Below are 27939 nucleotides of genomic sequence, written 5' to 3' on the forward strand. Positions count from 1 at the left end.
TGGTCAAAGCTTCGTATCACGGTTCGTTCTTGCACTGGTAATGGTGATTTTGGGGACGCGGGCGTTTGGTGTAATCACCTGTACATGCGCAAGTGACAGCGTAACCGGTTGCAGCTACGTGCTAATTGTTTGGCTACGTGTCATGTGCGCAAATTCAACTTGCACCAGAAATTAACTTTGTGCGGTCTTGCTGTCTCCCTCGTGCCTCGTGCGATCTCCTTAAGGTACCGATATCACGATCATTTTTATCTCTGTCACTTCATTCTAAAAAATTCGTAAGTTGGCTCTGAACATATGCGAGACAGGCGCGATCGCGTAGACTGCGATTGTTTTTAGCGCGGCTACCTGCTTATGTTTACACCGGAATTAAAAACTCGCAACTCACTTTGATGCTTTTTTTACGATTTAATTCTCATCTTTTTCAGCAGTTTGACAATAGTTAAGAGATTTAAATGTAATTCATGCTTGTAAGTACATATGCCCGTCCAGTAGTGCATAATTGTGTTGATTTGCAGCGAAAATATGCGGCAGTTAAAAGGGAAGACGAAAGAGACGAATAAACAGAAGAAAGAACGGAAAAAGGAATTTCTTGAAAACAAGCAGAGAGTATTCACAGTCGTATTACCCACCATAGCTGCAGTATTTGTGATAATAGCAGCGTATATTTATGTCAAAACCCGTCCAAAACTTGTTGAATACTAACGACATATGCCACTACTTTCATCATTCACTTGTTCAATTCAGACACCAGCTGTTCTTCAACGATGCATGGCCAATTTATTGCTGTGTGGGCATAAAACAGATTTTTCCGAAAAGGAGGCACATTCCACTGTTCGTCCTGAGAAATACCTTCTAAGTCATTGGAAGCAAGATGCCGGTTTTGCAAAGGTCTATTATTTAATTTGATAAGAAGAAATATTTTTCAAGCTAGGACTTATGTAATATTAAGATAAGTATATAATTATCGACTATAAGTCGTAGAAAAGTCAATGTTTTCTACTAAATTGTTACAGCCTGAAAAGTTTATTAATTTATATATTGCATTTCTAATAAATAATCGCATTTATTTATGGCGAGTTGATAATTGTAAGTATACATGATTATGTGTCTTCCTTAATTCTGTCTTGTATGCAAGCTTTTTGCTAATGGTTAGAATTATATAGATGCAATATTTTATTCATGTAATATTCTTTTAAATATTACATATACATATTTTACAGTTAAAACAAAAGATATCTGTCCATATTTGTGAAATATGTAAATTTTAATAATGAAATCAAATTGAAAGATATTAGTGACATGTAAAACATTTGAATAATGATATATGTGGGTCCAATGCAGTATGAAAATATATTTGTTATATATAAGTAAAGCATTACTTTATTGTCCTCCCCTTCTCTTTTATTTTGCGCGCTAACTTAAAATTTGATAATTTTTATTTTTTAATATAAATAATTGAAATACATGTATGATGTTAATTTTATTTTTTAGAAAAGCGTATATTATTATCTATAACAAACGTGTATGTTAAAGTAAAAGTACATAAAGTACACTCACCGTCAGGAATGGTATTCATGGTGCTGCGAGACGGCTAGCGTACGTGATTTTGATGTGATGTGAGAGAAGGAGAAGTCACGTACGCCAGCCGCAGCAAATGCCATATCTGACTTTTAGTGAACAAATAAAAATATATATAAATGTTATTACAGAAAAAAAAATTTATTGACAATCAGATTAGTTACACGTCTGTAAGATGCCAAAATTTTTTATTTTTTAAGGAAAAAAAGAGAGAAAGAGAGAGCTCTGGTAGCCCATTTTTTTATTTCCGTAAATTAAAAATATCTTTTATACCCATTGGGTTTCAAACTTTGAGAAACTGTAGCGGGTATTAGTTGGAGCTTTTTCGATTAGAAGAGTTTTTGATAGAACTGTGGTCTTCGTTGGATCCTCCTCTCTAAACAATCCACGATTGGGGATATCTGTAAATCCCAGCTTGTGGTACCCGAAAATGCCATGCCTATTAGTATATAGGCTGTTTGTCTGGCATCCTTTTTTTTTTTTTTTTTTTTTTTGTTACATGTACAAAAACAGAAAAATGTTTATAAATTACTTGTAATTAAACTCACATATCCTAGCACATATACATATATTTGTAATTTCTACACAATTTCTAGTACCGTCGTTTGGTTTCCTTTGCATTCTATCTAAATTGACAGTATTAAGTTGCATCTTTACTTTCATATCCCCTTTTCTTTCTGTTCTCAGTTTTTTTTATTTCATTCATTTATAAGCTAATTGCTCTTTTAAAGATTATATTTCGTCCATGTGCAAACTAAGAGCATTCACGTACACAAATAAAAATTAGAAGCAGATTTGTGATGACTAGATTATCTTTACATTTCATACATTCATTCTTTTTATACTTATTATGTGCAATAGTTCATAATAAAAAAACATAAATGTTATCTTAAATCGTAATACATAACTTTGGTTCATAGCAATCGCTTAGTGATTTCGTTAAAAAGAGGAAAGATGAGAAAGTAATTCGCATCCTATGATTTTAAATGCAAAAGTTGTAAGTAGTGTATTTTAAATTACATTATGCCCACATTAAATGTGCAAAATTTGTATATAAAATTTTAATTAAAAAAAAAAAAATTAATATTACAAATATTCGTTACTGATAATTTACATACGCAATATTAAAGAGCAAACGAGCCAGTGTAAGTACCTAAGAATTTGTAAAATAAGTGCACTACTTACAAAAAATGCGAATTATGCATTACATTATAATACATAACCGAAATACATTATGGTTAATTAATGCATTATTATACATATGCAGAAGTATACATATACATATTAAAAGTTTAAATTATTTTAAATTATAATAAATGAAGATAAAAGCTGTTAAACTTGTTCATTTAAGACATATACTTTTAATTTACAGTACATTATAATTTGTAATTTTTTGAAAATAGTAATTATTTTAAAATATTAGTTACCACCAAATAATTGTATGACTATTTAGCAATTATTTTATTTTATTTCAAACATGTCACACAAACCAAACAGAAATTAAAGATTAACTGCATTTTCATTAATAAAGTTTCCATGATAAGACCTACTAGTGCACAGATTTAAGGAATAAAAAAATATATAATTATGTCGTAAAAGACGTAGATTCGATCAATTTAGGATATGCTTCTATGCTACATTATGTACATCTAGTGCAAGCTGTAATATGCCTTTTTTTTTACTCTTTATAAGATTTTGGGACTAGAATAGCTAAAACAATTATTAATTGTTTAAGCTTTCTTATGTAATCGTAAAATTCATGTTTGTAAACTAATTAATGTTAATATAAATTGCAAAAGCAATTATAATCTTTCTTTTAACAAATTTTAAAATTATTCCTTGAGATAATTAACCATTTTTAATCACTTTGGCCTTAAATGTTTTTCTTTCGATCTATTTTAAAATATTATAAATTATTTGAGAATTTATTTTAAATATAAAATTTAATTTTAACATAATATTTTATATATGTTTTACAAACCAAATATATATGGCACAAAGGTCCTATCTTTCTTATATATATTTCAAGTTAAAAAGAAGTTACTATAATTTATACTGAGTTTTTAAAAAACATCTTGAATATTTGTATAAATTAAACATGACTTTCTTTCATTAAATATTAAAAAAAAAAAAAAAAATACAATCACAATTAAAATTAATAAGACAATGAATTAGAAATAATGATATGAGCTTAACTTTTTACCATAACTTATTTGTACAAGATATCTATCTTTCTAAATCATCTCGCACTAGTTTTCCCGTAATGTTTATGTAAATAATTTTCATACAAATAAATGGAAGAGAGATATACTATGATATTTAAGAAAATACATTGTGCTATATATTTATATATTTCAATTTAGGTGGACTTTGCATTGCTGTGTATTTGTTATCAGCGTTTAATTGTTATTATTAACTGCTATACTTCTTTTGATTATTTTTATAAAGAATATTCATGTGAATTCAAACAATATTATTAAGTCAAATTGCACTAATTGCAAAAACTTGTATAACATCGAAACCTCATTATAAGCACAAACAAAAAATATTACGTTACGTTAAATAGAAAACTACCAAAATCTCGCACATATAAAATTATATTAAAATATTCTTCACTTTTAATTTATCAAAATAAAATAAATATTAGTACACAATATACCATTACTTCTTCCAACATACAAGCATGTTGAGATTCTAAATGACAAATGTTTCATGTGCAATATTATCAAACTTAATTCGCGTAATTATTGTGTAAAATTATTCTCTTAGATCATTTTCTTTTTTACTATTAAGAATAGTATAAAATTTTCCATCGTTATTTTATGGCAGTATTCTGTATGCATACTATTATATTTCCTTATCGGAAGTATTAATTAATAAAAAAAGTTAAATGCCCCAAAGAACAAAAAGACAGACTACTTCTGTCTAAAGAATCATTATAAATACCAATTTTTCTGGCTACATTTTTAAAAAATTTCCGTATTAGTAAAAAATATATATATATGTATATATATATATTGTCTAGAACTGATTGATTAAGAATACTTGTAAAATTTGATTTTTCGTTGCTATGGCACTGTATGTTTAAAAGATTTAAATAATTCTATCCTAGTTTTACATTTTGTAAAACTTTTCAGTATGTAATTGTTACGATTAGCTATCGTGTTACGTGTACTAAACTCAATGTTCCTACTATTGTAAATGTAAAAAAGTCAAAAATCTGGCAGCCCTGATAAGTAAAGCTTCAGTACTTAATGCTTTTAATCATCACAGCACATTTACACTGTATTATCGATTTGCAGGATCGCAATTAACAGAGATTCTCTTGTAAAATATAAAAAAATGTCACGAGTCGGTTTTTGCTAAACTATTGACTGCATATCATTATGGTTACATATCCTTTCGTAATGCAAATATATGTATAAATGCAAGTTTAAGGAAAAACACCTGTAAGCTAACAACTTGTACGTTTCCTTCTGCAAATGCTGCTAAATATTTATTCTATCCCTTTGTTTTCTTACTTTCTCGTTGTCTAAACTTTCTAATCGTGAATTAGGATCACGACTTGCATCGAAACCAGGAGGTTTTAAATTGTACTCTTTCCATAATATGGTATACTCTATAGCTGCCAGAGAATAATTCGTTAAAATGCATGTACTATTCCTCTCTTTAAAACATTCATATTATTTCTTTGTATGATCAAATTTATTTTGATCCGTTTCTTTATGCATGTGTATAATCTATAATTCCCGTCAATTCCATTTGTCGTTTATAACATAATGCACCTTCTTTGCCGACGTTTTTGCGGCTCAGGTCTTAAAACTGCGCGTACTGCCTCATCAAATACCTGTTTCAGTCCACGTTGCGTGAGAGCAGAGCACTCCATATATTTCACTGCACGAATCTATAACGAATATAATCGCGCTTTGCTATACGTTATTCAAAATTACATAAAAGGTAGTAAACGATTTTTTGCATACCTTGTTTGCCAATTTTTGTCCCTGTTCACGCTTAATAGCACTAAGGCCTTGTTCAGCTAAGGCAGTAAGCGTTTCGCGGTCATCTCGTAAATCTATTTTGGTTCCGACAAGTATCATTGGTGCATCTGGGCAGTGATGCTTTATTTCAGGATACCATTTGCTGGTTACGTTTTCAAATGATGAAGGACTTGTTACGGAGAAACAAATGAGAAACACGTCTGTTTGAGGATAGGAGAGAGGACGCAATCTATCGTAGTCTTCCTGCCCTGCTGTGTCCCACAGCCCTAGACTAACAGGAATTCCATCAACAACCATTGGTGCAGAGTAGTTGTCAAACCTAGACAAAACATTATAGACTTAACACACATTTAATGATATAATTTTATTTATAATTTATTCATCACTATTTATAGTGTTTAACTTTACATCTGTGTTAAAGAGAAATGAAAAAGAGATTTTATTCATTATTTATTTTTATTTTCTCAATTGTCACAAGCTATATAAACCAATGAAGATGTTGCTGAATGAAATAGTACCTAACAAAAATAGATTTGTGAGAATCTAAAGGACAGGAAGTAACAAAAAGATGACTGAAAATGAATTACTTCCTGTACATACATAGAAGTTAGGTATCTTATACTGTTACTATTATTAGCCACTCCATTTGATTGGTCTAAGAAAGAGATATTAAGGCCAAAACCATGCTACAAAGTATTTTTTTAATGGGCTCTATGTAGAAGTAGAAAAACTTCTCACAGAACAAAGTAAATATTTTCACAAACAGAAACAGGAGTATACTTACACAGTGGGTACATATTCCCCAGGAAAGCTATCTGTTGTGTATGATATCAACATGCAGGTCTTTCCTACTGTCCCATCTCCTACCACTACACATTTTATCGGTCTACCTGAGCTCATGATTTATTATCTACAAAAAAGGCATATAAATTATTAAAATTGCTAGTCTAATTATTTAACATTAATCTATACTTAGTTAATATATTAAATTTTCGAAATACCATACATTTAACAATATTATGCTAAAAATTATTGAATATTTTATATTTATTATGTATGTACAAAATGAGAGATATTAATAGCAATTCTAATTGGCAAATCTCAAGAAAATAAATCATAATAAAAAAATATATTAGACATAATAACATATTCACACAATACACGCGCATTAAAACAGAATGTTGCTTTAAAATTTACATAAACAATACTCATTAGGAGATGCAAAATAAGGGTGGCGACGATCACCTAATCCCATAAAATCAAAACATAATCCGTGCTCACAGGAACCGCCTATGAGTTTGCGGAAGTTTGCCTTTACTGAATTCCGCAGATCTAAACGCAGATAAACTCTCGTATGTGAATCAAGCGCGTAGTGCTCCCACGTACCGAAGGGCTCGCCCTATGACCACGCCGTTGCTCGCGCGCAGCAAGTAAACAAAGTCTAGGCTGACCAGCCACAAAAAGTCGTCCACACTCACCGTGTGCACGAGGGCGAAGAGGGTGGATTTTCCGTTGAAAAGTCTGACGTGTAAAAAGCGCGAGAGTTGCGGAGTGCGAACTTGCGTGAGCCCGTGTCCCGTGTCGTGTTTGTGTACGATGTTTCGCAGGCCCGCGGTCGCTGCCTCGTTACGTCTCAAAAAATGACAAAAGCGGGTGCCATGACAGTGCGCCGCGGTTTTCGGGGGTCTTACAGATGAGGGCTGACTGGCTGACTCGGTTACACGCAGCTCGCCTCGGTGACAGATGTTCGACAGTCGCCTCGCACTCCCGCCACCCGCCGCCCTTCCTATCCCTCCTCTTTCCGTAAAACTTATTGTTCGAGGAAGTGACGGACCACAACGCTATCCCTACGAGAGCGGGTGCGCATCGCGTCCCGTTTTGCGGAGGTTACGTACCCGTCCTGAAGGGCCGTGTCTCCGGCACGTAGGGCAGACCAATCGCGCGTGCTAGCACGAGGAACGCACGGTAAAATTCAACCAATGATTGGCGCCCAATTCTAAAGACCGACTCCGTAACATCGCCTTGAGCTGCACTCGTCGAAGCCTTTCGTTCACTCTTCACTCATATGAATCGCGTAAGATTTCTCACACTGCGTACAATTTGTTCCTCACGGTTTATCACGCGCTCTAGCTCTTTTTTTTCCTTCGATCGCGATAATTCTCATTCTCCAAATTTTTTATTTTGCACAAAGTATAATCAAGTGTATTCTTATGACGATTTAAGGTGAGAAACTACTCGAAGCAAACAATTATCTCTTTCCTTTAATCTTTATGTGTAACTTGTATATATATTTTTAATTTTTAGTTTAGGAAAAGCAAAAATTCTAAACCTAAGGGAAAAAAAAATGTAAAGAACCTTAAGTAAAAGAAGAATGGTAAAATAAATTAATAAAGAGAAACAAAACAAGATAATGAATTCTATTTTTTGATGTTTGGTATTTTTAGAAGAATAAGAATTTTAATGTCGAGTGTTCGATTTAAAGAGATACACCTTGACATCGATTTATAAATTTTGAGAGAACATTATCGTCAAAAGCATTGATTATAAATCAAAATCATGAGTATGCCAGATGTTATTCATCTCATTTCTTCCAAAAATAATGTTTTTATATGGAATGCTGATGGTAAGTAGTAGTGTGTACATAATGTACATAATTAATTATTATAATTAATTTAATTTAATTTTCTGCTTATTATAGATTGGCTTAAACTTCGACGAGATCATAGAATAGTTGGAGAATTAGTAGGTTCCTTCTCAAAATCAACTAGACAAGAGGTGTTTTTAGGTCTCCCTTTGCTGTTGCTGCCAGAAGAGATCACTTTATTACTTGAAAAAGGAATTGCTTGCCTTGTAGAATGTACAAGTTTAAATATACGACCAGATGAATCATTAAGTCAAAAATTTCAAGAATATAGAAACAAATTATTTTTGGAACAAGCAGACTGTTTGAAAGACAATAGAAAAAGACAGGTAGCGTTATTACCTATATTTAAATTTATGTCAAGAACAGAATATAAAGATTATATAACAGAATTATTGAATTATTTTTTTCAGATTACTTCTATGATGGACAGAATTGTAGAAGGAAAGAAACGCAAGATGTTAGGTTTACATACTAATAAAAAGAATATGAAAAAGCCATTAGATAGGAAGACACAGGAAGCTTTGGATAAAATTGAAATTGATACTAAAAATTTGCTTAAAGAAGAACTGGCTAAATTGCCAGAATTGAGTAAGAATGAGGCACTTGTTCAAATACATACAGGTACTATAAAAAGCATTAGTTTGAACTTACGTTTGAAAGAGTGATTTGATCGTTTACTCGTATATAGCATATCCATGGTCTGGAGAAAATGATGTAAAAGCAGTGGAATGGAAATATCCAGTAACATCTGATCAGCAACTTAAATACAAGGTGTATAAAGATCTATGGGAAAAACAATATTATATCACTAGTGGGGAAAAATTTGGCGGAGACTTTCTAGTGTATCCCGGTAAAAATCTGTTTTGTCTTACATTGTTATAATTTCGATTTGCAAACTCTGACTGACATTGTTATTTACAGGTGATCCAATAATGTTTCACTCACAATACATAGTACATTGTAAACGCAAAGACGAAGAGATATCTATCATGGAAATTATAACTCAATGCAGACTCAGTTGTCATGTTAGAAAGACATTGGTATTTGCTACATATTACGAAGAGAAAGATGTAGTAAAATATCAATCTTCCCAATGGACAGAAGGCAGTGTATTAAAAGATAGCACATAACAAAAAGTTACATTAATATTGTAAATTAAATTAATATTTTTAATAGTTTTTTTTAAAAGATGATATTGTTTATAGTTTTATACAGCACAAATCAACAATATAAATAGGTTCAACAATATATTTACTAAATATTGGAATTTTGAGACGGTAAAAAAACTACATGTTTTATATTTTTTGTTGTTTATATTTTATCTATTAATTTAAATCGTTTGTGTTGTGGGGTAGGAATAACATTAAAATGTTTTTTATATATAACTTGATTTTCACGATTTTCATAATGCTTTTTGACCCAAGTGTGCTCCCAATTAGGATCAATTTTTTCACAGGTTACCATAACTTTGCCTGATTCCATTGCAAATAAAGATCCATCTCGTCCAAAACCAACCTATGTAATGAAAATGAGAAATATATAATGTAAACAATTTGTAATTATTAAGAACATAGTAATTGTTACACTTACATTAAGACCTGGATGAAATCTAGTTTTTCGCTGTGTTACCAATAATTTACCAGCATGTACTTCAGTCCCATCCTGTACCTTCCATCCTCTGTGTTTTGGTCTAGAATCACCACCCTTGTTCCTAGTACTAGTACTGGCTTTTTTTGAAGCATGTCTGACATATACTTTTGCTAAATAACAAATTAGTTTCATTAATCATAATGTATATATATTTAATAGATTTTATTATGTACTTCTGTTAATATTTTATCAACAAAATTTCTAATAAAAACTTTACGAAATTTACATAATTAAATATAATTAAGCTGTATATATTAATAAAATAATGCAAACCTATGTTATTAACATTGCAGGACACTAAAGTTTGCCGAGTGTTTTGTAGTCCAAGACAGATTAATGATAACAAGTGTGTCATCTAGAAAAAATTTATGTTGACGTTTTTGTTTAAAATAGTGCTCGAGTTTATTAATAATAATGTTACGTCAATATTACGTTATATTAATATTTTATATTGGAACGAACTAACCTCAAATTCCTTCACAATCGATCTCCGTGCTCTGAAGTTTCACTACTCTCTACAGAAAAGTTCCACTACACAAGAAACCACAAACGGCACAAACTATAGTCAAATAATGCCAACATCAGTTTCCTATACTTACTGTTGGCACTCTTGTTCGACTTGACGTAACGTAAACGCTCGCCGTTTCGTCCCGAGTGAGGTAACAGGATATTTTGCGATCTTTTTAAAGCTCGAAAATGCGAAAACTGGCCGGTGTTGGGTTTATTTTAACATTAGTGTACACGAACGTCATGTTAGCCACCGATTACTGGTGGGGGGAGAGAGATTATTGGGGACCATACCCTAGAATACCGGATAAGCAGTTGGTAAAGGTAACCTTTGCGATTGTTATAATTTCAAGTTCCTCATTTATTTCGTGCCAGTCTTTGTGGGCCGGTTTAATTTTGACAATTTAATTAAATTATTTTAATTACAATTGAAATTAATAGTAGGATATTTCTCAAACTGCTCAAATTCTTTTGTAAATAACGCTACTTATCTAGACTGTTAGTTGCTTAGGTGCTTCTGGCGTTAACAACGAGATCAAATCAATTAATAATTATTATGTGTTATTGCAGAGAGAAATCGCATTTGCAGAGGAATGCAGGACATTTTTGAAGGCACCCCCATCTGCCTGGATACGTTAAAAGATCTTGGTTAACTTCAGCTGTACAGTATGTGAATATATGTATTTCTTTCTTATGGGAGAATGTAGCAATAAATATACTAATTTATAGTTACTTATTTGTGATTTATATCAAGGTTTGAAAAATCCATGAAACACCTTGCAAACATAAAATCCTTATTTGATAATGCTGTTTAAATAAGTCACTAATTTAGTTTTGGTTTGAAATGACACAGTATTGTCAAGACAGCTATTTCTACATTTCCACATCCTCCATGAAAAGTCTGTTATTATGTTAAGCTTTAATTTTTTTTTTAATTGATATGTATTATAATATAAAATTTAATAAGAGGTAACTATAACTTGTTATCTCAAAGGTTCACTACAAAGGTTTACAAACACTAAAGGAAAGGAAGACAGAATTGTGGTATTCTAAAATATTTCAGCTTGCGAATTTCAATTTAATTTAATAATCTGGTCACATGAAAAATATTACAAAGGATGGAATAAAAGGAGGATCACGGACACGGCCCTGGCGACAGATGGAATAATTTCAGAGGCAAGTAGTTTCGGATAAGTTTATTAGAGTCCCTGGATTACCTTCCCCTGAGGCAGCTTATCCCAATAAGAAAGCCATCCCTTTTTATCCCTCGCATTCGAACGGCGAACCGTCCTAGTATATCGCGCTAGAATTTCACTTTCACTTTCACTTTCCCTTTCACTACTTCCATTTTTTAAGAGCACCCTTCGGATATGGTACGTTGATCGCAAAACGAGGAACGGGAGAAGCGCGAACGGGCCGCGGATGTGGGGAGGGTGACGCGAAATTAAAAAATCGTCTTATCGAACCTGTAGCTCGTTTACTTTGCTTTCTTAGGACGCCAACCGTGAAACTTCCAACAGATTCGCTCGGAGGCGCGATAACGGCTGTTCTGATCGCTCGGGCGACTCATCTCCTGGATCGATTCCACCGATCTGATCTTCAACAGGCTTATAATTAACTAAATTACATTCATCACTACGCATATTGTTCTACATATTACGCTATCACCTAGAACGGAAAGGTCACTTACTATTACTGTTACAGAGGATTGAAATAACGCTGATAGAATTGTTTCCCGAGATTTTCCGAGAGTCTACCGAGCGAAATACAGCCGCTATGTTTCCTCCCCGCGATGCGAACAACTTTACCATAGGCAATGTAACTTTTTTGGACAAGAAAAGAAAAACTTTTACAATGCGGAAGTATATACGACGATGCAATGCAACGCAATCAGGTAGCTGTAACATCGGCAGCCGTCTCTTTCTGTCTCCGTCGCTTTATAATATTAACGAGAACAAAAGAAAAATACTTGACAACAATATTTTTCTTTGTCTTTTCTTTTTTTTTTATGTACAATTATCCCAAGAAGATCGGAGTACCCGCCATTTCCTGGTTCCACTTTTTCATCTCGCCTTCGTCGCCACATCGTGACAAGAGTGTTTCGAAAAAGTGGAGGATAAAAAATGGCGAGAGGCGTTCCGTCCCTTTACGAGGAGCGTTTTCTCAGGCAAAATTGTTCCGGAAACGATTGGACTGCGGAGAAACATTTTCGCCCGTTTCAGCTTCTCGCTCGAGCCGGTTTGTGCTCACTTGCGCGAGATACAAGAGGAGAACAATGGAAAAAACACGGCGCATTGTAACACATGGAGGCAAATACATGTGAAACATCGAGGTTTTTGCAGGGGAAATTTTGATGGAGTAACGGACACTGAAAAATCACCGCTCCGTGGCTGTCTCGGGATTTCTCCTTGAGATACATTTTTTACGTTCTCTCTGGATGTTCGACAAAATAGCGTTTGCAGTAAGGCTGATATAGACAGTTTATGATACAACGACAAACGGTTTGCACTGTAAAAACATTACATGTAAATCATTCACAATAATGGATGTAAGATTACACTATAAAAATTTTGATAAGTTCACACATAATAGTTATTAAAATTTCATTATTAATTATGCAAGTTAAAAAAAAAAAAAAAAAACCGAGAAAATTTGTAATGAGCCGCCAGTATTTTCACCGTAAAATCGAGGTAACGATTTGATAACGACAGATGAATAAATCAGCATCGCGGCAAAGCGGTGACAATCACGTAACAATAAAATTTCTACATCTTTTTAAATAAAGATTACACGATTGTTTTTGTTCACGTAATTAATTATGCAACTTTAGAAACTATTATTTGTGTAAAATTATTAAATTTCTTAGTGTGCGAAATGTGATCTTGCATCTGTTATAGTGGGTGATCTTTTTTACGTGCACGCATATTTGCACATATATCTTTCCTTAAGCATAATTTCTCCAAACTGTTCTTTGCCCACACAAAGCATCTTTCATTAAACTCGAGTTCTTTTTATTCAGCAAACGTGTCTCTCTTTATGTCGCAACTCTTCGGTATACGCAGTTTTCAAGTAGAATCTTATCCAAACATATGACACAAAGAACATAAGAAACTGTGATTCTTGACTTTAAGCTCCTTACAGGAGCGCAATATTTTTATAAAGACGAAAATCAACTTCAGACACATTGAAAAGTTTGCTGTTTAAAGGAAGCGCGCTTAACATGAGGGACACACCGTATAATAATACAATACGACTCTTAAAATATCATTTGCGATGAAAATGGGCGGAAAAGTACGTTTTCTCTGAGTATCAGATATGTTTTAGAATGGCGTCGAATCGCTCGAGGAAAGATAAAGTGAAAGTGATAACAGAATTAACGAAAACATTCGAGTGGGTGAGACAGCAACACGGATCGCGATCATGACTATGTATATGTATATATAATGTATATACACACTTGTGTGAATATGTATATAATATGTGCAGTCGTATGTGCAATATATTCTGTGATTACACGATCGAGATGCGATAATATCTTACACGTGCGTGTGTACTGTCGATGTGAAAGGGAGAAATCAAATTACAAAGGGCGTTTTTCGGTCGGGCAAGCGGCGAGCAGACGCTTTGCGCGGCGTCAACGTGACGACGCGAGTGTGACTCGCTTATCATGACAATGGTGATGATAATGGAGTGAACAAAGTTCGCAGTAACGATCTCTCCCTCTTCGTCCCTTACCGAAATAATTGTGACCGCGAGCAAATAGTGTCGGTCGATATCCGAGTAGCAGCAAAAATTTAAATTCCGTCACATTGCGTTTGATTTGAAAAGACGAGTGAAAATGAGGAAGACGCGCGTTATCGCATTTGTACTTTTGTGAGACAATCGGTTTTAGCTCAGAACGTTTTTTACTTTTTTTTCTTTTTTTTTTTTTTTAACAAAGATGAATGTCTTAGTATGTTCAAATGTTTTTCGAATATTTAATTTTGTATCTCATACATTCTTCATTCACTCGCCTCTTTGTCACGCCGTACACTGAAAAGCTGATATAGTGTTCGCTAACCGCCGTAACTGCAGCAAATGCCATATCTATCTTTCAGTGTATGTACATCATATTACTCGAATAAGGACCAGCAACAAATCACAGTTAGTCAAAACGAATTGCTGTACACATGTTGGATTTTCACCCGCATGACTCTGTCACGCCGTATATGTATACGCATACGTGTGTACAACCGTATATTTAGCTACGACTTAAAATTAATAGTATTTAAACTCTCTCTTGATATATATATATAATATATAATATATAATATATATATATATAATGCGATGATATGGCACGTGGTGTGTGTATGTGTATATGCATGTGCGATGATTTAACGATGATATAACTCTAATAGGTCCCTCTCTCGATCGTCTCTTTTCTCTCTCGTCATTCGACTACAATGTCTTCCTGTAATTATCTAACTAATCATTCGGGATTTAATCCCCTATTTCTCTCTCTCTCTCTCTCTCTTTCTCTCTTTCTTTCTCTCACTCTTTTTCACTTTCTCGCTTTTCCGCCGCATTATGTACCACACTTCTTTCTGAAATCCATCCGTATACGCCCGATTATTTTCTAAGTATATGCGCAAACTCATCGGATATATAAATGTAAATAATAAATAGGACCGCGTTCTCGCGGCGCAATTGACGCCTGTAAAATGCGATCGCCCGAGGCTGTTTTATTTGTCTGATCAAAGGGGTTCTTTTTAACGTCAATGTGACGCGGACCTCAGGTAATCGCATTTACGCCAAACACGACGCGAGAACTGTGGATCTCTGGTACTAACTACACGACAGCTGTATCCCACGTTTAGCATTAACCCGGAAACGGTTAACGTCATTATCGTGGAATTAACAGCTGCTCAACGTACTTATACCAAATAGAACTTCTTATAACCCAGGGAAGAGATTCGCGTTCTTCAACTTTTATTTGCTAGCTACGTGCGGCACGATATTTAATGGCTGATGCGCGATATATCATTTAAACGAGGCAAGTCGTACTGTATATATGAACCTCTATATCTAGCTGAACGGGTGCGATTGATGCGAGCCGACATCCTCCGTGAATGGCGCCTCCCTGTGCATTATTGACGCCAGGATTGTCAGGATTTCGAGAGGCAACGTGCGTCTCTCCATCTCTTATCTCTCTTGCCCGAACCGCACAATCGCCGCTTGATATGACGGATCGTGGTATCGCGAATCGATCAGCGAGACAATACTGGCGTTCACTGGGCGATCGTCGTTCGCGACGATGATGATGGTTATTAATGATAATGATCCGTTCGCGAGAATGAGGAAGCTTAACGCGACACGTCCGGAGCTTCGATCGTGTGAATATGGAGTCACACAAGCGCTATTCCGCATGAATGTACCGTGTTTCTTTCTCTGTTTACATGTATACAGGTGTGTGTACCTGGCGCGGGATATTATATACATTATGCGCATATTGGGCTCGCTGGCGAGCGACGCGTGAATGAACAAACGGAACGTTTTATTAACGAAGAGATTCGGTACTCTGGAATGCTACGCAGGTATTCTTTGAGTCGAGTGTGCGTGTTTCATACTCGGATACAATGGCTTCGAGCCACCTTGCATGCCCGCGACGTGGAGATCTTTCTCCCTGTATCTCCTTTTCTTTCTTTTGCTTCATTCTTCTTTGCCCGAAAATTTTCTCCGCTACAATAACAGCGTTTCCCGTAGGACGACGAAGCTTACGTCTTCTCCTCGCTCGTAATTACCTAATAAGTCGCTGATGCACGCAAAAGTTCCGCGTTTCGCGCTAGTTTGTCACGTCCTCCTTCAAAGCTTTATTACGAGTTTACTCATAGTACACTTTTACTTACGAAACACAAACATCTCGTCTTGTTTTATATATTTATTAGGTACGTTACATATGTGTCGATACGATTCTCAAGCATAGTATTGTCAACAGTTGTGTATATCTTTTTAATCCTTAGTTTCCCTTTGTTAAATGATTCTCTCTCTTTCTCTCTCTCTTTCTTTCTCTCTCTTTCTCTCTCTCTCTCTCTCTCGTTTCCATGCTAGAAAAATGTATGATTCGCTATTTAGCGGTTTGGAGTCTGCCTTAAACTTCCGATCGTGACTCTATATTTTTGTCAGCAACTGGACGCAAAAGTTTGCGGTAATGATAATTTCTTTCGCTATAAACATTTGTAATTGATAATTGTAATCACGGAGAATCTAAACTGATCACTAAGAAGCTAAAATGTGTCTCAAAGAAAGACTAAAAAGAAAATCACAAATTGTACGTGAAAATATTATGATTCAATGTGAGATATGCGATTTTTTCGAAGCTTTGTAATCAAATTCTTTTTATTAATTGTAAGTATGTAATTGTAACGAAATAATTTTTATTTTTTTAGAACTAAAAGCGCCATGCACTACATACTTTTGCGTCCCTCGTGCCTGCGTCTCTTTACGATTGGCAATATCGCGGGTGAAAAGTTACGATTTGTCGATGCAACATACAGGATGCTCCAGATTTCGCCCATCTACAAACTCTCCGACTAATTTCGAGTATTTTTCTTTAACGAAAAGCGTCAAGGCGATAAGTTTTAAAACTGCAAGGTGATAGTCATTTAAGAATTTCAGCAAGAGATGACGGAGCCTTCTTTATTTTAATTTTAATTTAACTTTACTGTCTTGGTACTTTTAATTGAGACTTATCGTTAGACTGTTTAACTGTTAGAAAGTTGTGAAAAAGGATAAGACTTTCGTTAAAGAGAAACCAACTGTGAATTAGTCGCGAGAGTCGATAGATGAAGTGAGGAAGTGCAGGCGAACCTGGATCACTCTGTATCATATATGTAATATATTTATATATATATTTTCTTTCTTTTACTTCCAGTATCGCGACGACTCCTCGGACGTTTACAGAGAATAGAAATATGGGAATGTATTTAAAGAAGAAAAATACGGTTGCTATGTTTAGGATCGGTGTAATGTAATCGCATTTATCATTGCCTCCAGTCTGTCTGTAGTGTCCAGTCCGCGGACTCCGTCCGCAGTTCTTCCCTTGTCGTGTATGCGTGTCGTGTGTGTGTCTTTTGTGCGTGTAGGGTGTAGCGTGTAAATGTTTTCTTTAAGGGGTAATTATCACAGAATACACGAGATATTTTCATTAAGCTTACAAGATATTAATCGAAGCGGAGAGTAGGAGGAAAAATTGGCGGCCGACCCCGTCGACAGTCGCGGTGGCTGCGGTGGACCTGCGATCGCGATTGAAGGGGGGCAGGGGAGGTACGTGTGTAATCGAAGTAATCGTCTGAGTGTGCCCGTCGACGAGGCCGATCTGAGTGCCGAATTCGCTAGCCCTTTCGTATTAAGTAATGTACTTAGTGTTAGGCAGCGGAGAGAAAATAGACACTTTTACAAATGAAGATGGTAGCGAGATCGCGGACTCGTGTTCTTTTTTTTTTTTCTTTCCCTACCGGTTGGAGATCCTTCGACACCGTCGACGACAGGTGCAGATGCAGGTGCTTCATAAATCGATCGCTAATATGAAGTTAAAAAAGCCTCTAACCGAGCTCTAATGTAATTTCGAACGTCTTATTACCGAGATATACACTTCTAAAGATCCGTCTCGCTTCCTTTTACGAAAACACTCGAATAAATTAATCTAAACTTAGCGAATATAAATTATTGATCTACAATCGATTAACGCTCATTAATATTACTTAATGTTAAAATTTATTCTCCGAGGCATTCAAAGAGCCGAACTCGATTGCCGCTACGTGAAACCGTTCAATTCGCGATCCGATGCTACGATATATTCGAATTTGGTAAGCACCTGCAGCTGAGATAATCGGACGTTTAGTTTTGAGACGACTCTCAAACGTTCTTGATTTGCTTTCTCTATTTGCTGATCGAAAATCCCGCGCTCGCAGCTACATCAGCAGTTTTAGACACTATACACAATACGTAAGTATAATCTAGACGTACTACGTAGTAGAAACTTTTGAATATAATAGCGTAATTTCCGGAGTTGTGTTGTACTTGCCCCGCCCGATTCTGCAGCTCTGGGCTGGACGATGACTGGATTCATCGGTTACGAGGTCGCGCGCCTTCGAGTTACTCTCACGGAGGGATCCGACCGAAGCTTCGTGCGATTGTAGGAGACGTAGCGAAGAGGCGGCCCGATACGAGCTTCCGATAAAAAGGACTGACGAAACCGCGATGGATTCTACGTTCCTACGGACCAGGCGAACGTACACTATGCACACGAGGTAAGACGTACACTGAGCAGCAGATATAACGTTTGCTGCGGCGACATGTACATTACACTAGCTGCCGTCGCCGCAGCAATTGCCACATCTGCTTTTCAGTGTACAAGAATTAAGCTAGACGATCGCGTTAGTTATACTAATAATAGCGGCTGCAACGTCCAGCGCCTCGTGTCACATTCCGAGATAGGCGTAAAAAACAGCGACAGCTAAGGAGAGAATCAAAAGCTACGGTATAATTGCGCGCGCTACGAGATTACAAGTGGCTGTCGTAGTTCGCGGACATCGCTTGACTAGCTCGGGCGTTAATCAACTCGAAATTTCAATAACATCCCGCGGTAATCGCTCGAGTTCAGATAATACTCGAAATACTCAGAGAAATATCCGTGAGTGCTGGCACCACTAAGTACAGAAGTGTAGAGTTTAATTTTGTCGACTTCGCTCGCCGGTTCGTATAACGAAGATTCGCAACGCGCTGGACATATCGCTGTTACGTTAACGCGCGACTTACGGTACCGCGACTTCCCGCTCGTAACAATCTGTCAGCGGTAGGCTGCTTTCGCGTAGCCTTTGAAGCTTTCGGACGGATCACGGCATCATTCACAACAGCAGAAAACAACATCAGCAACAGTCAGACTCTTACGATCATTTCTGGTATAATCTTACGAATAAGAACGTACTTTACAATTACAATGCCTTACTAACTTTTTTCTGGTTTTTTTTCCTTTTGGTTTATTACTAGCGGCACGTCGCTACGTGACGTCACAGAGACGTGCCTATTTGGTCGTACGCAATGCTACATTTAAACTGTATATTTAGAAAAAACTTCTTCTTCTCAACAATGTTTTCACGTATCTACAGTAAACTCGTCCTCTTCGAACAAACGGCCTAAAAACGACGCGGTCGTGTTAAACGTACGTGTGTGTGTATGTGTGTGCGTGGTATATGTAAATTTTATGTATTACGATGTCGCGTGCACTCGATTTCGCTCACAGTTTGCCGCACATACTCGCCACATACGTGGACGCTTTTCATTCTCTTCTATTTCGAAGTCAGTCTTTCGGCGAACGACAACGCGTCCGATCGAGAGAGTCTCCGTCGCCTTTTGCGCGCAAAGCACTTGAGTTCTCCGCGGGGTTGATCTCTCGTCCTATCTTACGTTACGAATATTACCAAATATATTGCGTACTGGCAGCACTGTTTTCACATTTCGCATTTTTCGTCCAGCGAACACTCTCTTCTTTGTGTCTCCGTCTCTTCCCTCCCGCGTTTCGCCTGCGACACTCGCGTGAAGAAGAGTCCGATGTATCTCTTACCTCGTGTGATGCTGGAGCGTCGCGCATCGTCGTCGTTTTCGCGAGCCCCACGTTTTCTCGGTTATTTTAATTCTCTAGAAACGCAGGCGGGCGGAATCACCCTGTTTTCATTATTGTAGTGGGTACGCAGGACGCGAAACGCCGAGCCGTGCAGGGTTGACTTTGCTCGTCGTCCTATCTCGAGATCTGTGGAAGATGGTCGTCGCTGTCCAGGGACGGGGTTGAAGCTCTGTGTGTATGTGAGTGTGCGAGTCTCGTAAAAAAGGGAGAGGAATCGCGTTCGATTGAATTCCATGGCGCGAGGGAAGCTGGAGAGAAGAAGCTCCACGGTAAATCGTGTCCTGTTGTCGGGATCGTTCCTCCTTGGATCGTGTGCCTGTCGGCGAGGAAGGGCGGAAGGGTTCGGGACGATCGTTTTCGCCGGATTATCGCGCGAATTACATCTCTCTTGCGGAATAGTGAAAGATTTGTTCGCTTGTGGCACCGAAGGTATCAAATTCTGACCCCCTTTGGACGGCCTCCTGCTCTCTTTCTTCTTCTCTTCCTGCTTTGTTTGTTCTTTTTATTTTTTGTCTCCTCTTCGGGCTCTTTCCAAGCTCGAAGTACTCGGTTCACTTCGCTATCGATTTTTTAACGCACCGTGTCTCCTCAAGTGGGATTCGGCAGCGGTGTTTCCTGCCTAATATCGCTCTTCAATTTTACGAACTCCTTGGCAATCTCGTCGTTATTACGTTGAGAGAGAATGCGCAGGATCGTCCAACCGGTCTCATCCATTTGTATACGCTTGCCAAGCGATAACCAGCACGCGCACGAACCGTCCTCAACGATGTCTTTAAGTTGCATCACCGCGACTCCGACAAGCCTGTCTTCTCTCGCGAAGCAATAATCCTTCACGCAGATATGCAATTCGTAGAAATCCAGCTGTTGCTGTTCATTACCGATCATGCTGTGAATAGAAATAAAGCAAAACTTTGTATCTGTGTCAAATTTTAGTAATTATCGATATATTAAAGTTTGAAAGTGAAAGCTTACAAGTCAAAGCTCTCATTAAATTGCGGCGACCAGTTATTGCTTTTTGATTTCGTTGATTGTTTCCTTTTCTTGCCGGTAAGATGTGGCCCGATTAGATTCACTTCAACGTACGGCCTGAACATACCCGTCGCTAATTGCCACTTCAAATCATTCGCGGCCACAACTGAAAGAAATAAAATAATTTAAAAAATAAAATTATTAATATATAAATTATAAATTAATTGTCAATGCTGTGCGATTGGTTTTATAAACTCTTCAAAATCACAGTCGTACCTTTAACAGTGACTTTCTGCTCTCCCGTTCCCGGATGTGTAAAGAGATCTACTTGGATGCTCACTTCTCCTACAGAGCCTTCTTCCGAACCAGCGGTATCTGGAACTTTAAACGCTTACAGTTAGAATTTACGCAAAGATACGGTAATCGTTAAGCTAAAATGGCATCTAGATACTACGCGGACTTCGTCTGATTCTATCTGATGCTATGGTTCTGAAACTAAAGCTAAGAGAGAGTTCTAGTTTTCGATTTCTATTTCTAGAGCAGATTACATGCTCTGATAATAGGCAGGTCAGGTACTTGTTGTCAGCGTAATTATCAGAAAAGACGAAGTCAGCCTTAGTGAAGTTTTCACGATTTAATCATAGTGTGTATGTCAAGAATTATTAATTTTTATTCCAAAGAAAAAAATTAATTATTTTCTTTTGTACTCGTAAAGTGATAATCTTCGAAGATTCCGTGCATATGGCATAAGTGTCGATGGTGCAGATGATCGATCAATTGATCAACCAGTCTGTGAATTCTTTCCTTGGGTGTACCTTCAAACTTTCGAAAGAACAATTATGGCTAGGCAAGTGTGTCACGCGCTATAAGAAAATCGTGTATAGTGACTTAAATGACGCAGTTTATTTGATGTGTATTTACGTATGTGTCAGAAGCGTTGTATTAAGAAAATATGAGACCAAAAGAGGCATATTACTGATCGATAAAGTTCTCAGTAGTAACAGCAAGAGTGGCGGCAAATAGCAGCAGCGGCAGTGATAACAGCACAGCTTCCTAACACAGCTACCGTTGTCGAGACGTTTTTGGAAAACTTTTCTTCTTTAAAAATGTAAAAAATTGACAGAAACATAAATATGTAAAAGATCTATTTTATCAGCTATTTATTTCTATTTATTAAGCAAGATTAATTTTTATTTTATTTTAAAATTGTTAATAAAAGATTATCCTGTAGAAAAAAAAAATAAATAAATAAAGAAGAAAATATGTTGCATCAAAAGACGTCTCGACAGAACGATATAGCTCACTACGTTCCTAAAAATCTCTCCGACACTTCCAGCGACCTGTTAAGGTCTGTTCTGGCGGTACCTTGTCGGCTCTCTCGACGAAGAGAGGGCTTGCTCTGGCGAAGGGGTTCCTCGAGGCTTTCCATACCCTCGGCTCCGTCCCCTTCGTCACCTCTCTCGCTGCTCATCGAACGTTGACGCTGACGTAGCGTTGATGCATCGTTCAGCGGCACTGTCCCGACAATTTTCATTACGTCGTAATGTAAGTGTAACCACACGCCGATATATACCAATTTCTCGCGCGATAATTGCGCGACGGAATGTGTAATGTGTCGTTAGAATATATCGTTTGTGTCTATCTTATTCGTGTGTATTCCTGATCAGTCTCACGATATTATTTCCGTAATTACATAGCATAAGAAACATATTATAAAAATAATAGTTATTTTTAATAATTTATTAAATTGTAATCTGTATAATAATCTGCAATCGACATACCTTGATTAACTTGCGAAGTAACGAAGGTCTTGATGAGGGTGTCCGTCGTTTGCGTGTACAAGCTCAACGCATAACGTAGGCTCTGCAATTCTGGCGATTTCTCTAGGAACGTCTTCTTCAAACCGTTACCGCCAGCATGGAAGTACTGCTTGATTGTGTCCAGAGCGACCTCAAGAACCGCGCACTGCTTCGGTGAAAGATTCTTCTCCACTTCCTTAGAAATATCCTGAAAAATAACAATATTTAATAACCGGTTTCAAATGACTTTTCTCCATAAAATTAGGTAATTCTAAATTAATTTCAATTATTTTTTACGTTACCATGACTCCGCTGAGGGCATTCTTAACGTCAGGTTTCCCAGCCATGTGGTTCTTAAACAGCTTCGACATATCTTCTATCTTGGCGTTTGCCGCGAGATTTTTAGCATTATCCGTCAGGTTCTTAAACATCATCTGCAAAAAACAAAAATCATTAGTCATACCTATCGCTTAATACATTTTTTTAATTTATAATACATACGCTCTTATCCGTCATAGGTGGTAAAACGACGGTCTTTTCTAAAATTCTCATAACTATCTTCCATAGTTCTTTCAACAGTCTCTTTAATACTGTTTTCTCGCATGATTCGGCGTATAGAGATAGGCTGCCGTCGAGCAGAACCATAAGCGGCCTCAAAACGTCGTCGGCTTCCACGGCTACGTTGTTTCTTTGTGCCGGCTGTGACAAAGTTACCTGTCCTCCACCTTTGATAGCCAACAAAAGATCTCCTAATTCCCTGACGGAAACTGTTATTCGCGGTTCCAAACTGTTCGCGAACAATATAGCCAAATCGTCCAAAGCACCGTTCAGCTGCTGTTGCAGCTCCTTCAATATGTTCGCTGCGTCCTCCTCGAGTTTGTCGCCGCCCATCGACTCGAACATCTTTTCTAATTGCACCCGAAGTTGTTGAATGTTGTTCATTAAAATGCATGCCTGAGGAATAAAACAATTTAAAAATTGTAATTAATAATTTAATTTAGATTTTCACAAATTATTGTTTGCTTTGAAGCACGTACAATTCGTTCCTCCTTCAGATGGCTTGGGAATTCTTTCTTCACTATATCCGCGTAAGCCACTAAAACTTTGACGATGGTTTTTGCAAATCTCTTCATATATCTCTTCCAGATTTCCGGATCCGGGCATTCTAGCTTCGACACCACATCGAAGCACTGGGTCAGCTGTGTGAAAACATCGACGACGGAGACGCTGAAGAGCACGTGCTCGCTACTCTTCTGGAACTGTAAGTAAAGAACAAAGAATCATTAAAGAACCGCGTCTTTGCAACGTAAACTTTGTCAATAAAACCGTGGTATGTCTACTTACGCCTTCCTTTTTATCTCTACTAAAGGCACCGTGGAGATATTCTAACGAGACGTCGTCGTTCTCATTGAGCCATTGCATGACGAAGGGCTCGAACCAGGCCGGATATTCTGGCACGGCGCCCTTATACGGCGGTACATCTTTAACATAGTTGGCGTGCAGCCACTTGACTTTGAAGTGCAAATTCATATAGGCCGAGGACTTGCACAGTCTATGCTGCTCGTGCTCCTCCAGGGCGTACTTCATGTCCACCGCGAACAAAGACCACATCGTGGCCGCCGACAGTTGACCGATGTTGAACTCCTGAGGGAATTGATTTAGCACGGGCCCATAGCTGTTCTTGTCCTCCTCGATCACCGAGACTATCAAAGCGATCAGCTTGTGCCAGAAGTCGAGCGAGTCGAGTCGCGGCCCATGATCGTCCGAGTCTCGCTTTGGATCGTTCGGATCCGCCTGGAACTCTCGATTGTAGAGATCGTAGCAGTTTTCGAAGAGGAACTGGTAGGTCGATCGCAGGCAAGCCTTCACGCAGTCCTTGACAACGGTGCTGGCCCGCGGTGGGCTTGACAATTCCTGGACCTTCATACGGAAGAACGTAATACTCGTCAGCAAGTCCACAGTGCTTTTCAGGTCCATCAGCTTCTCCTGGCTCGAGGCTGGGAAATTGTTTCTGTACATTGACAAGTCGATCCTGAGGGAATTGTGCAGCTGGTCCAGTAGCTTGACAAATTTTTCTTTCTGCAATAAGAATTATCTATTTAGCTTCTCTTTTTTTTTTTTATAAAACACTAGACTTACTTGAGCTATTTCTACAATTTACATTTTCTATTCGTTAATAAAAACTATTTATCATTGAATAATTAACTTTAAACACTTTAAATATATATTTAATATTATATTCAGTATATAAATTTCTTTATACCGCGTAGAGAATACGAAACAAATATTCGCGCCAACAGTTGGCGAACGTGCTTCGTAGTGTCTGCGCACTACCGCCAATAGTTCGCGACGTTCGCGCCATTTGAACCGAGCACTGCGAAGACGACGGAGCTCCTGCCGTGCGCGTTTAGAAAGTAAGTAAATTTGATTATTAAAGCCATCGGTTTTACCGCGAAGTACTTTCTCGATCACCGCTCTTTACCGTAGAGCATTCAGAACGTGAATACTTCGCATGAAACATGTGTAATGAATTGTTGCAGCTTTTGATTGTCGCAACTCTGGTCTCTGGATTGCCGCTTGGGCGCAGGTAGCGTCACTCGAGACTGCGTAGACGCAGAAGGAAATGAGGCTCTTTCCGTACGCGGTCGAAAAGTACGTCGAAAAGTAAGTACGTACACCGAAAAGCAAATATCGTTTTTGCCGCGGCGACGGCGGCTGGCGTACGTGATTCTTCTATCTCGATCCCCTCCCTCGGTCGCCGAGTGCGAGAGAGATAGTAGAGGGGCGCGTTACCCTTCAGTCCTCTACGACCGACGCTGTGCAGCACATCAACACGCGCGTTTTCTGTGAGATTCTACGCACACCACTCTAAGATTCACGTATGCTAGCCGCCGTTGTCTAAGCAATATCTTTCAGTTTTAACGCAAAGCAGTTTCTCGACCGCCGCTTCTTTATCGTAAAGCATTCACGTTTCTGGTGTTACATATTCTTTCCGTACGTCGGTCACTGTCGTATTATAAAGTATTTTCTCCGTATAAATGTGACCTTGTCGCGACGCATGGGTTTTCGAAGACATTTCTTAACCATTATTTTCTTGCTGTTTAGGTTGAAAATGAGAAAAAGGACCAACGCTTCGCCGTCGCCGATATTAACAGAATAACGAATCGTAGCCGGTTCGTCGGGTTTGATTCGGAAGTGTCGATAAAGTAAATGGGCATGGAACAGTTAGTAAATTTTTCAACGTGAGTACTTTAATTATATTGTCGTGTAAAAGGTTTTAATAAATAATTAGCCCACGCGCGGTTGTAACTTCACGGTATTCGGGAGTGTGTCTTGTATGTCTTGTGAGTGAAAGAAGACCCGGCCCCAAAATCTTGGACATTTCCAGAGGAGGAGGAGGCCTCGGAAAGGTATCCTGCGTCAGCGAAGCAACCCAACGGTAAGAATCACTTCTTAATTATAAAATTAACAGTTCTTCTCTATTAAATAGTATTTTTTAATCGTGTTGTTAACGAGAAGTAATTAAAATTAATAGCGAATTTGATAATTAATAGAAGAAGAAGTTCTTAGAAAGATTCAATCGCTTGAAAATCTTATTCGATGAATAAAGAGCTTTACTTTTGATTGTTAAATTGCGAAACTAATTAAAGATGCATAATCTCTTTTTATATTTTATATTAAATATTAATTTGAACATCTTACTAATTTAATTTTTTACTTATATGTTACAGGATCGGCAAAGCTGTAACTTCGCTGCTGCGCAACCGATCGGTAAGTCACAAATCTTTTGAAAATGCTCGCAATTTTTTTTTTTTTTTTTTACCAATTTAATGCGATTTTTCTTGAAATTTTTTTCCATCCGAGTTCTTATTTCCGTCTCAAATTTCTTTGCGCTTGGGAAGTTTCGCATAATATTTTCGAAGAGGTACCTCATGCATAATTCAAGATATGAGGAATACTCTCTCATGTACACTAGTCCTCTTTTCGAATTAAAAGATTTACGAATTTAAATTTCGTACAAAATTTCGGTTCACATATCGTGCACTGTTTTATGGGGCCTGGGAGAACGTCGATTCGTGTAGTGGCATGCAAAAAGAATTTCCATATTCCCTATGCGGTAGGAAAATCCATTCGCCCGGCCTTGGGGCTATGCCGCCGTCAGTTAAAGTACAGATGTTGGAAAAAGAACGCGGTCGAAGAAAATCTTAATTAAAATCTTAATTAAGTAGCGTGCATACAGTCTTCTCGCTATTTTTTTTTTTTTTCCCTCCTCTTTCGTTCAAGAAAAGTATGCTAAAGAAAGTATAAAGAAATACAATCATAAATGGGGCGCGACCTTGCGGCTTTTTATTGCGAGCATTAATCCAGAACTTAACGTATTTCAAAAACGCGAAACCGAACGCAAGGGCCCTCTCGTTTAGCCTTTATCATCCTTCAAAGACAATACGGCGAGAAGTTAAGTAACTGATTCTTGAAAGAAATCCGTCCTGATCCGCTAAATAATCAATTCACCGAGATTCCGGCTTTATCCAAAGTGCTGCGACGCCGGGGACTTAGGTTAATCCTTTAATCGAAAGTTTGCGAAGTAATTATTTAAGCAACGTTATATATATTCGTGCCGCGGCTGATCCCTTTATTCCCGGTGACCTGGTGAGAGAGAAATTTATAGAGAGTCGGGGGGCGAGAAGTAGCGAGTCCTTGCGCAAGTCAACGTGTGACCGCCTAGGATATGATGAGTAGCTCGGGATAACGAATAGCGCCGGTTGCCAGGAAATTGCACGAGTATTTCTCGCTTCTCTCGTCGTCGGGTTCTAGCGTTCGCCATCTCTCACTTCTTCGCTCTTGGTCGTGGTAAGCGCGGCAAAAATACCACGGTGCAATCTTCGATATCCCGTACTTACCCCGAAGTTACTAGCGGCAAATCTATCACTGGCCGACACGGCCGGGCTAGCGGTCGTGTGAGCGTAGTACGCATTTATGTTTGCCAGGAGGGTCGACATAACGGCCGGCACGCCTGGACACAGGTACTTCGTTGAGAGGCAGTGGAAATGCCTGGAAAATATGAAACGATTGTATCGATAAACCATTCCTCTCGTTTTATTTGGTCTGTTTTATCGTTTCGTACCACTT

General features: G+C 37.6%; 5 protein-coding genes and 1 long non-coding RNA gene across 17 annotated transcripts in view; 3 read left to right on the forward strand and 3 right to left on the reverse strand.

Moving 5' to 3' along the window:
- Nucleotides 1–46: 46 nt before the first annotated feature.
- On the forward strand, nt 47–1355 carry LOC139104586 (single-pass membrane and coiled-coil domain-containing protein 4 homolog). The gene is made up of 2 exons (XM_070660158.1): nt 47–224; nt 516–1355. Exon 2 carries the CDS (start codon nt 523–525, stop codon nt 700–702), a length of 180 nt encoding a protein of 59 aa, XP_070516259.1. The 5' UTR covers nt 47–224; nt 516–522; the 3' UTR covers nt 703–1355.
- Nucleotides 1356–2910: 1555 nt separating this feature from the next.
- Nucleotides 2911–7269, reverse strand: Mtl (Rac family small GTPase Mtl). Its single transcript, XM_070660156.1, has 4 exons — nt 7055–7269; nt 6361–6486; nt 5559–5895; nt 2911–5482 (listed from the first exon to the last, which is right to left on the reverse strand). Exons 2-4 carry the CDS (start codon nt 6474–6476, stop codon nt 5348–5350), a joined length of 588 nt encoding a protein of 195 aa, XP_070516257.1. The 5' UTR covers nt 6477–6486; nt 7055–7269; the 3' UTR covers nt 2911–5347.
- Nucleotides 7270–7435: 166 nt separating this feature from the next.
- On the forward strand, nt 7436–9611 carry Tsen34 (tRNA splicing endonuclease subunit 34). The gene is made up of 7 exons (XM_070660148.1): nt 7436–7799; nt 7881–7950; nt 8021–8199; nt 8275–8546; nt 8631–8841; nt 8909–9070; nt 9142–9611. The coding sequence occupies exons 3-7, from the start codon at nt 8133–8135 to the stop codon at nt 9348–9350; spliced, it is 921 nt and encodes a 306-aa protein (XP_070516249.1). The 5' UTR covers nt 7436–7799; nt 7881–7950; nt 8021–8132; the 3' UTR covers nt 9351–9611.
- Mrpl27 (mitochondrial ribosomal protein L27) lies at nt 9514–10443 on the reverse strand. The gene is made up of 4 exons (XM_070660157.1): nt 10337–10443; nt 10144–10225; nt 9811–9980; nt 9514–9735 (listed from the first exon to the last, which is right to left on the reverse strand). Exons 2-4 carry the CDS (start codon nt 10223–10225, stop codon nt 9532–9534), a joined length of 456 nt encoding a protein of 151 aa, XP_070516258.1. The 5' UTR covers nt 10337–10443; the 3' UTR covers nt 9514–9531.
- Nucleotides 10444–10556: 113 nt separating this feature from the next.
- On the forward strand, nt 10557–11109 carry LOC139104587 (uncharacterized). The gene is made up of 2 exons (XR_011546054.1): nt 10557–10695; nt 10948–11109. It is a non-coding gene; the product is annotated as an uncharacterized lncRNA (long non-coding RNA).
- Nucleotides 11110–11441: 332 nt separating this feature from the next.
- Unc-13 (unc-13) overlaps nt 11442–27939 on the reverse strand; it is a 95510-nt gene continuing 79012 nt past the window's right edge. For 9 of the 12 annotated variants that reach the window (XM_070660136.1, XM_070660137.1, XM_070660131.1 and 6 more), the window contains 10 exons: nt 27711–27861; nt 24154–24888; nt 23847–24068; nt 23311–23763; nt 23112–23243; nt 22792–23017; nt 22376–22525; nt 21287–21391; nt 21014–21176; nt 11442–20927 (listed from right to left, as the gene is read on the reverse strand). In XM_070660136.1, coding sequence (XP_070516237.1) covers nt 20630–20927; nt 21014–21176; nt 21287–21391; nt 22376–22525; nt 22792–23017; nt 23112–23243; nt 23311–23763; nt 23847–24068; nt 24154–24888; nt 27711–27861 — 2635 coding nt within the window. In that variant the 3' untranslated portion in view covers nt 11442–20629. The remainder of the gene's footprint in view (nt 20928–21013; nt 21177–21286; nt 21392–22375; nt 22526–22791; nt 23018–23111; nt 23244–23310; nt 23764–23846; nt 24069–24153; nt 24889–27710; nt 27862–27939) is intronic. The other 3 variants (XM_070660143.1, XM_070660142.1, XM_070660139.1) reach the window with 1 other exon arrangement.

Source organism: Cardiocondyla obscurior, linkage group LG08 (assembly GCF_019399895.1).
Source record: "Cardiocondyla obscurior isolate alpha-2009 linkage group LG08, Cobs3.1, whole genome shotgun sequence".
NCBI classification, from domain to species: Eukaryota; Metazoa; Arthropoda; class Insecta; order Hymenoptera; family Formicidae; genus Cardiocondyla; species Cardiocondyla obscurior.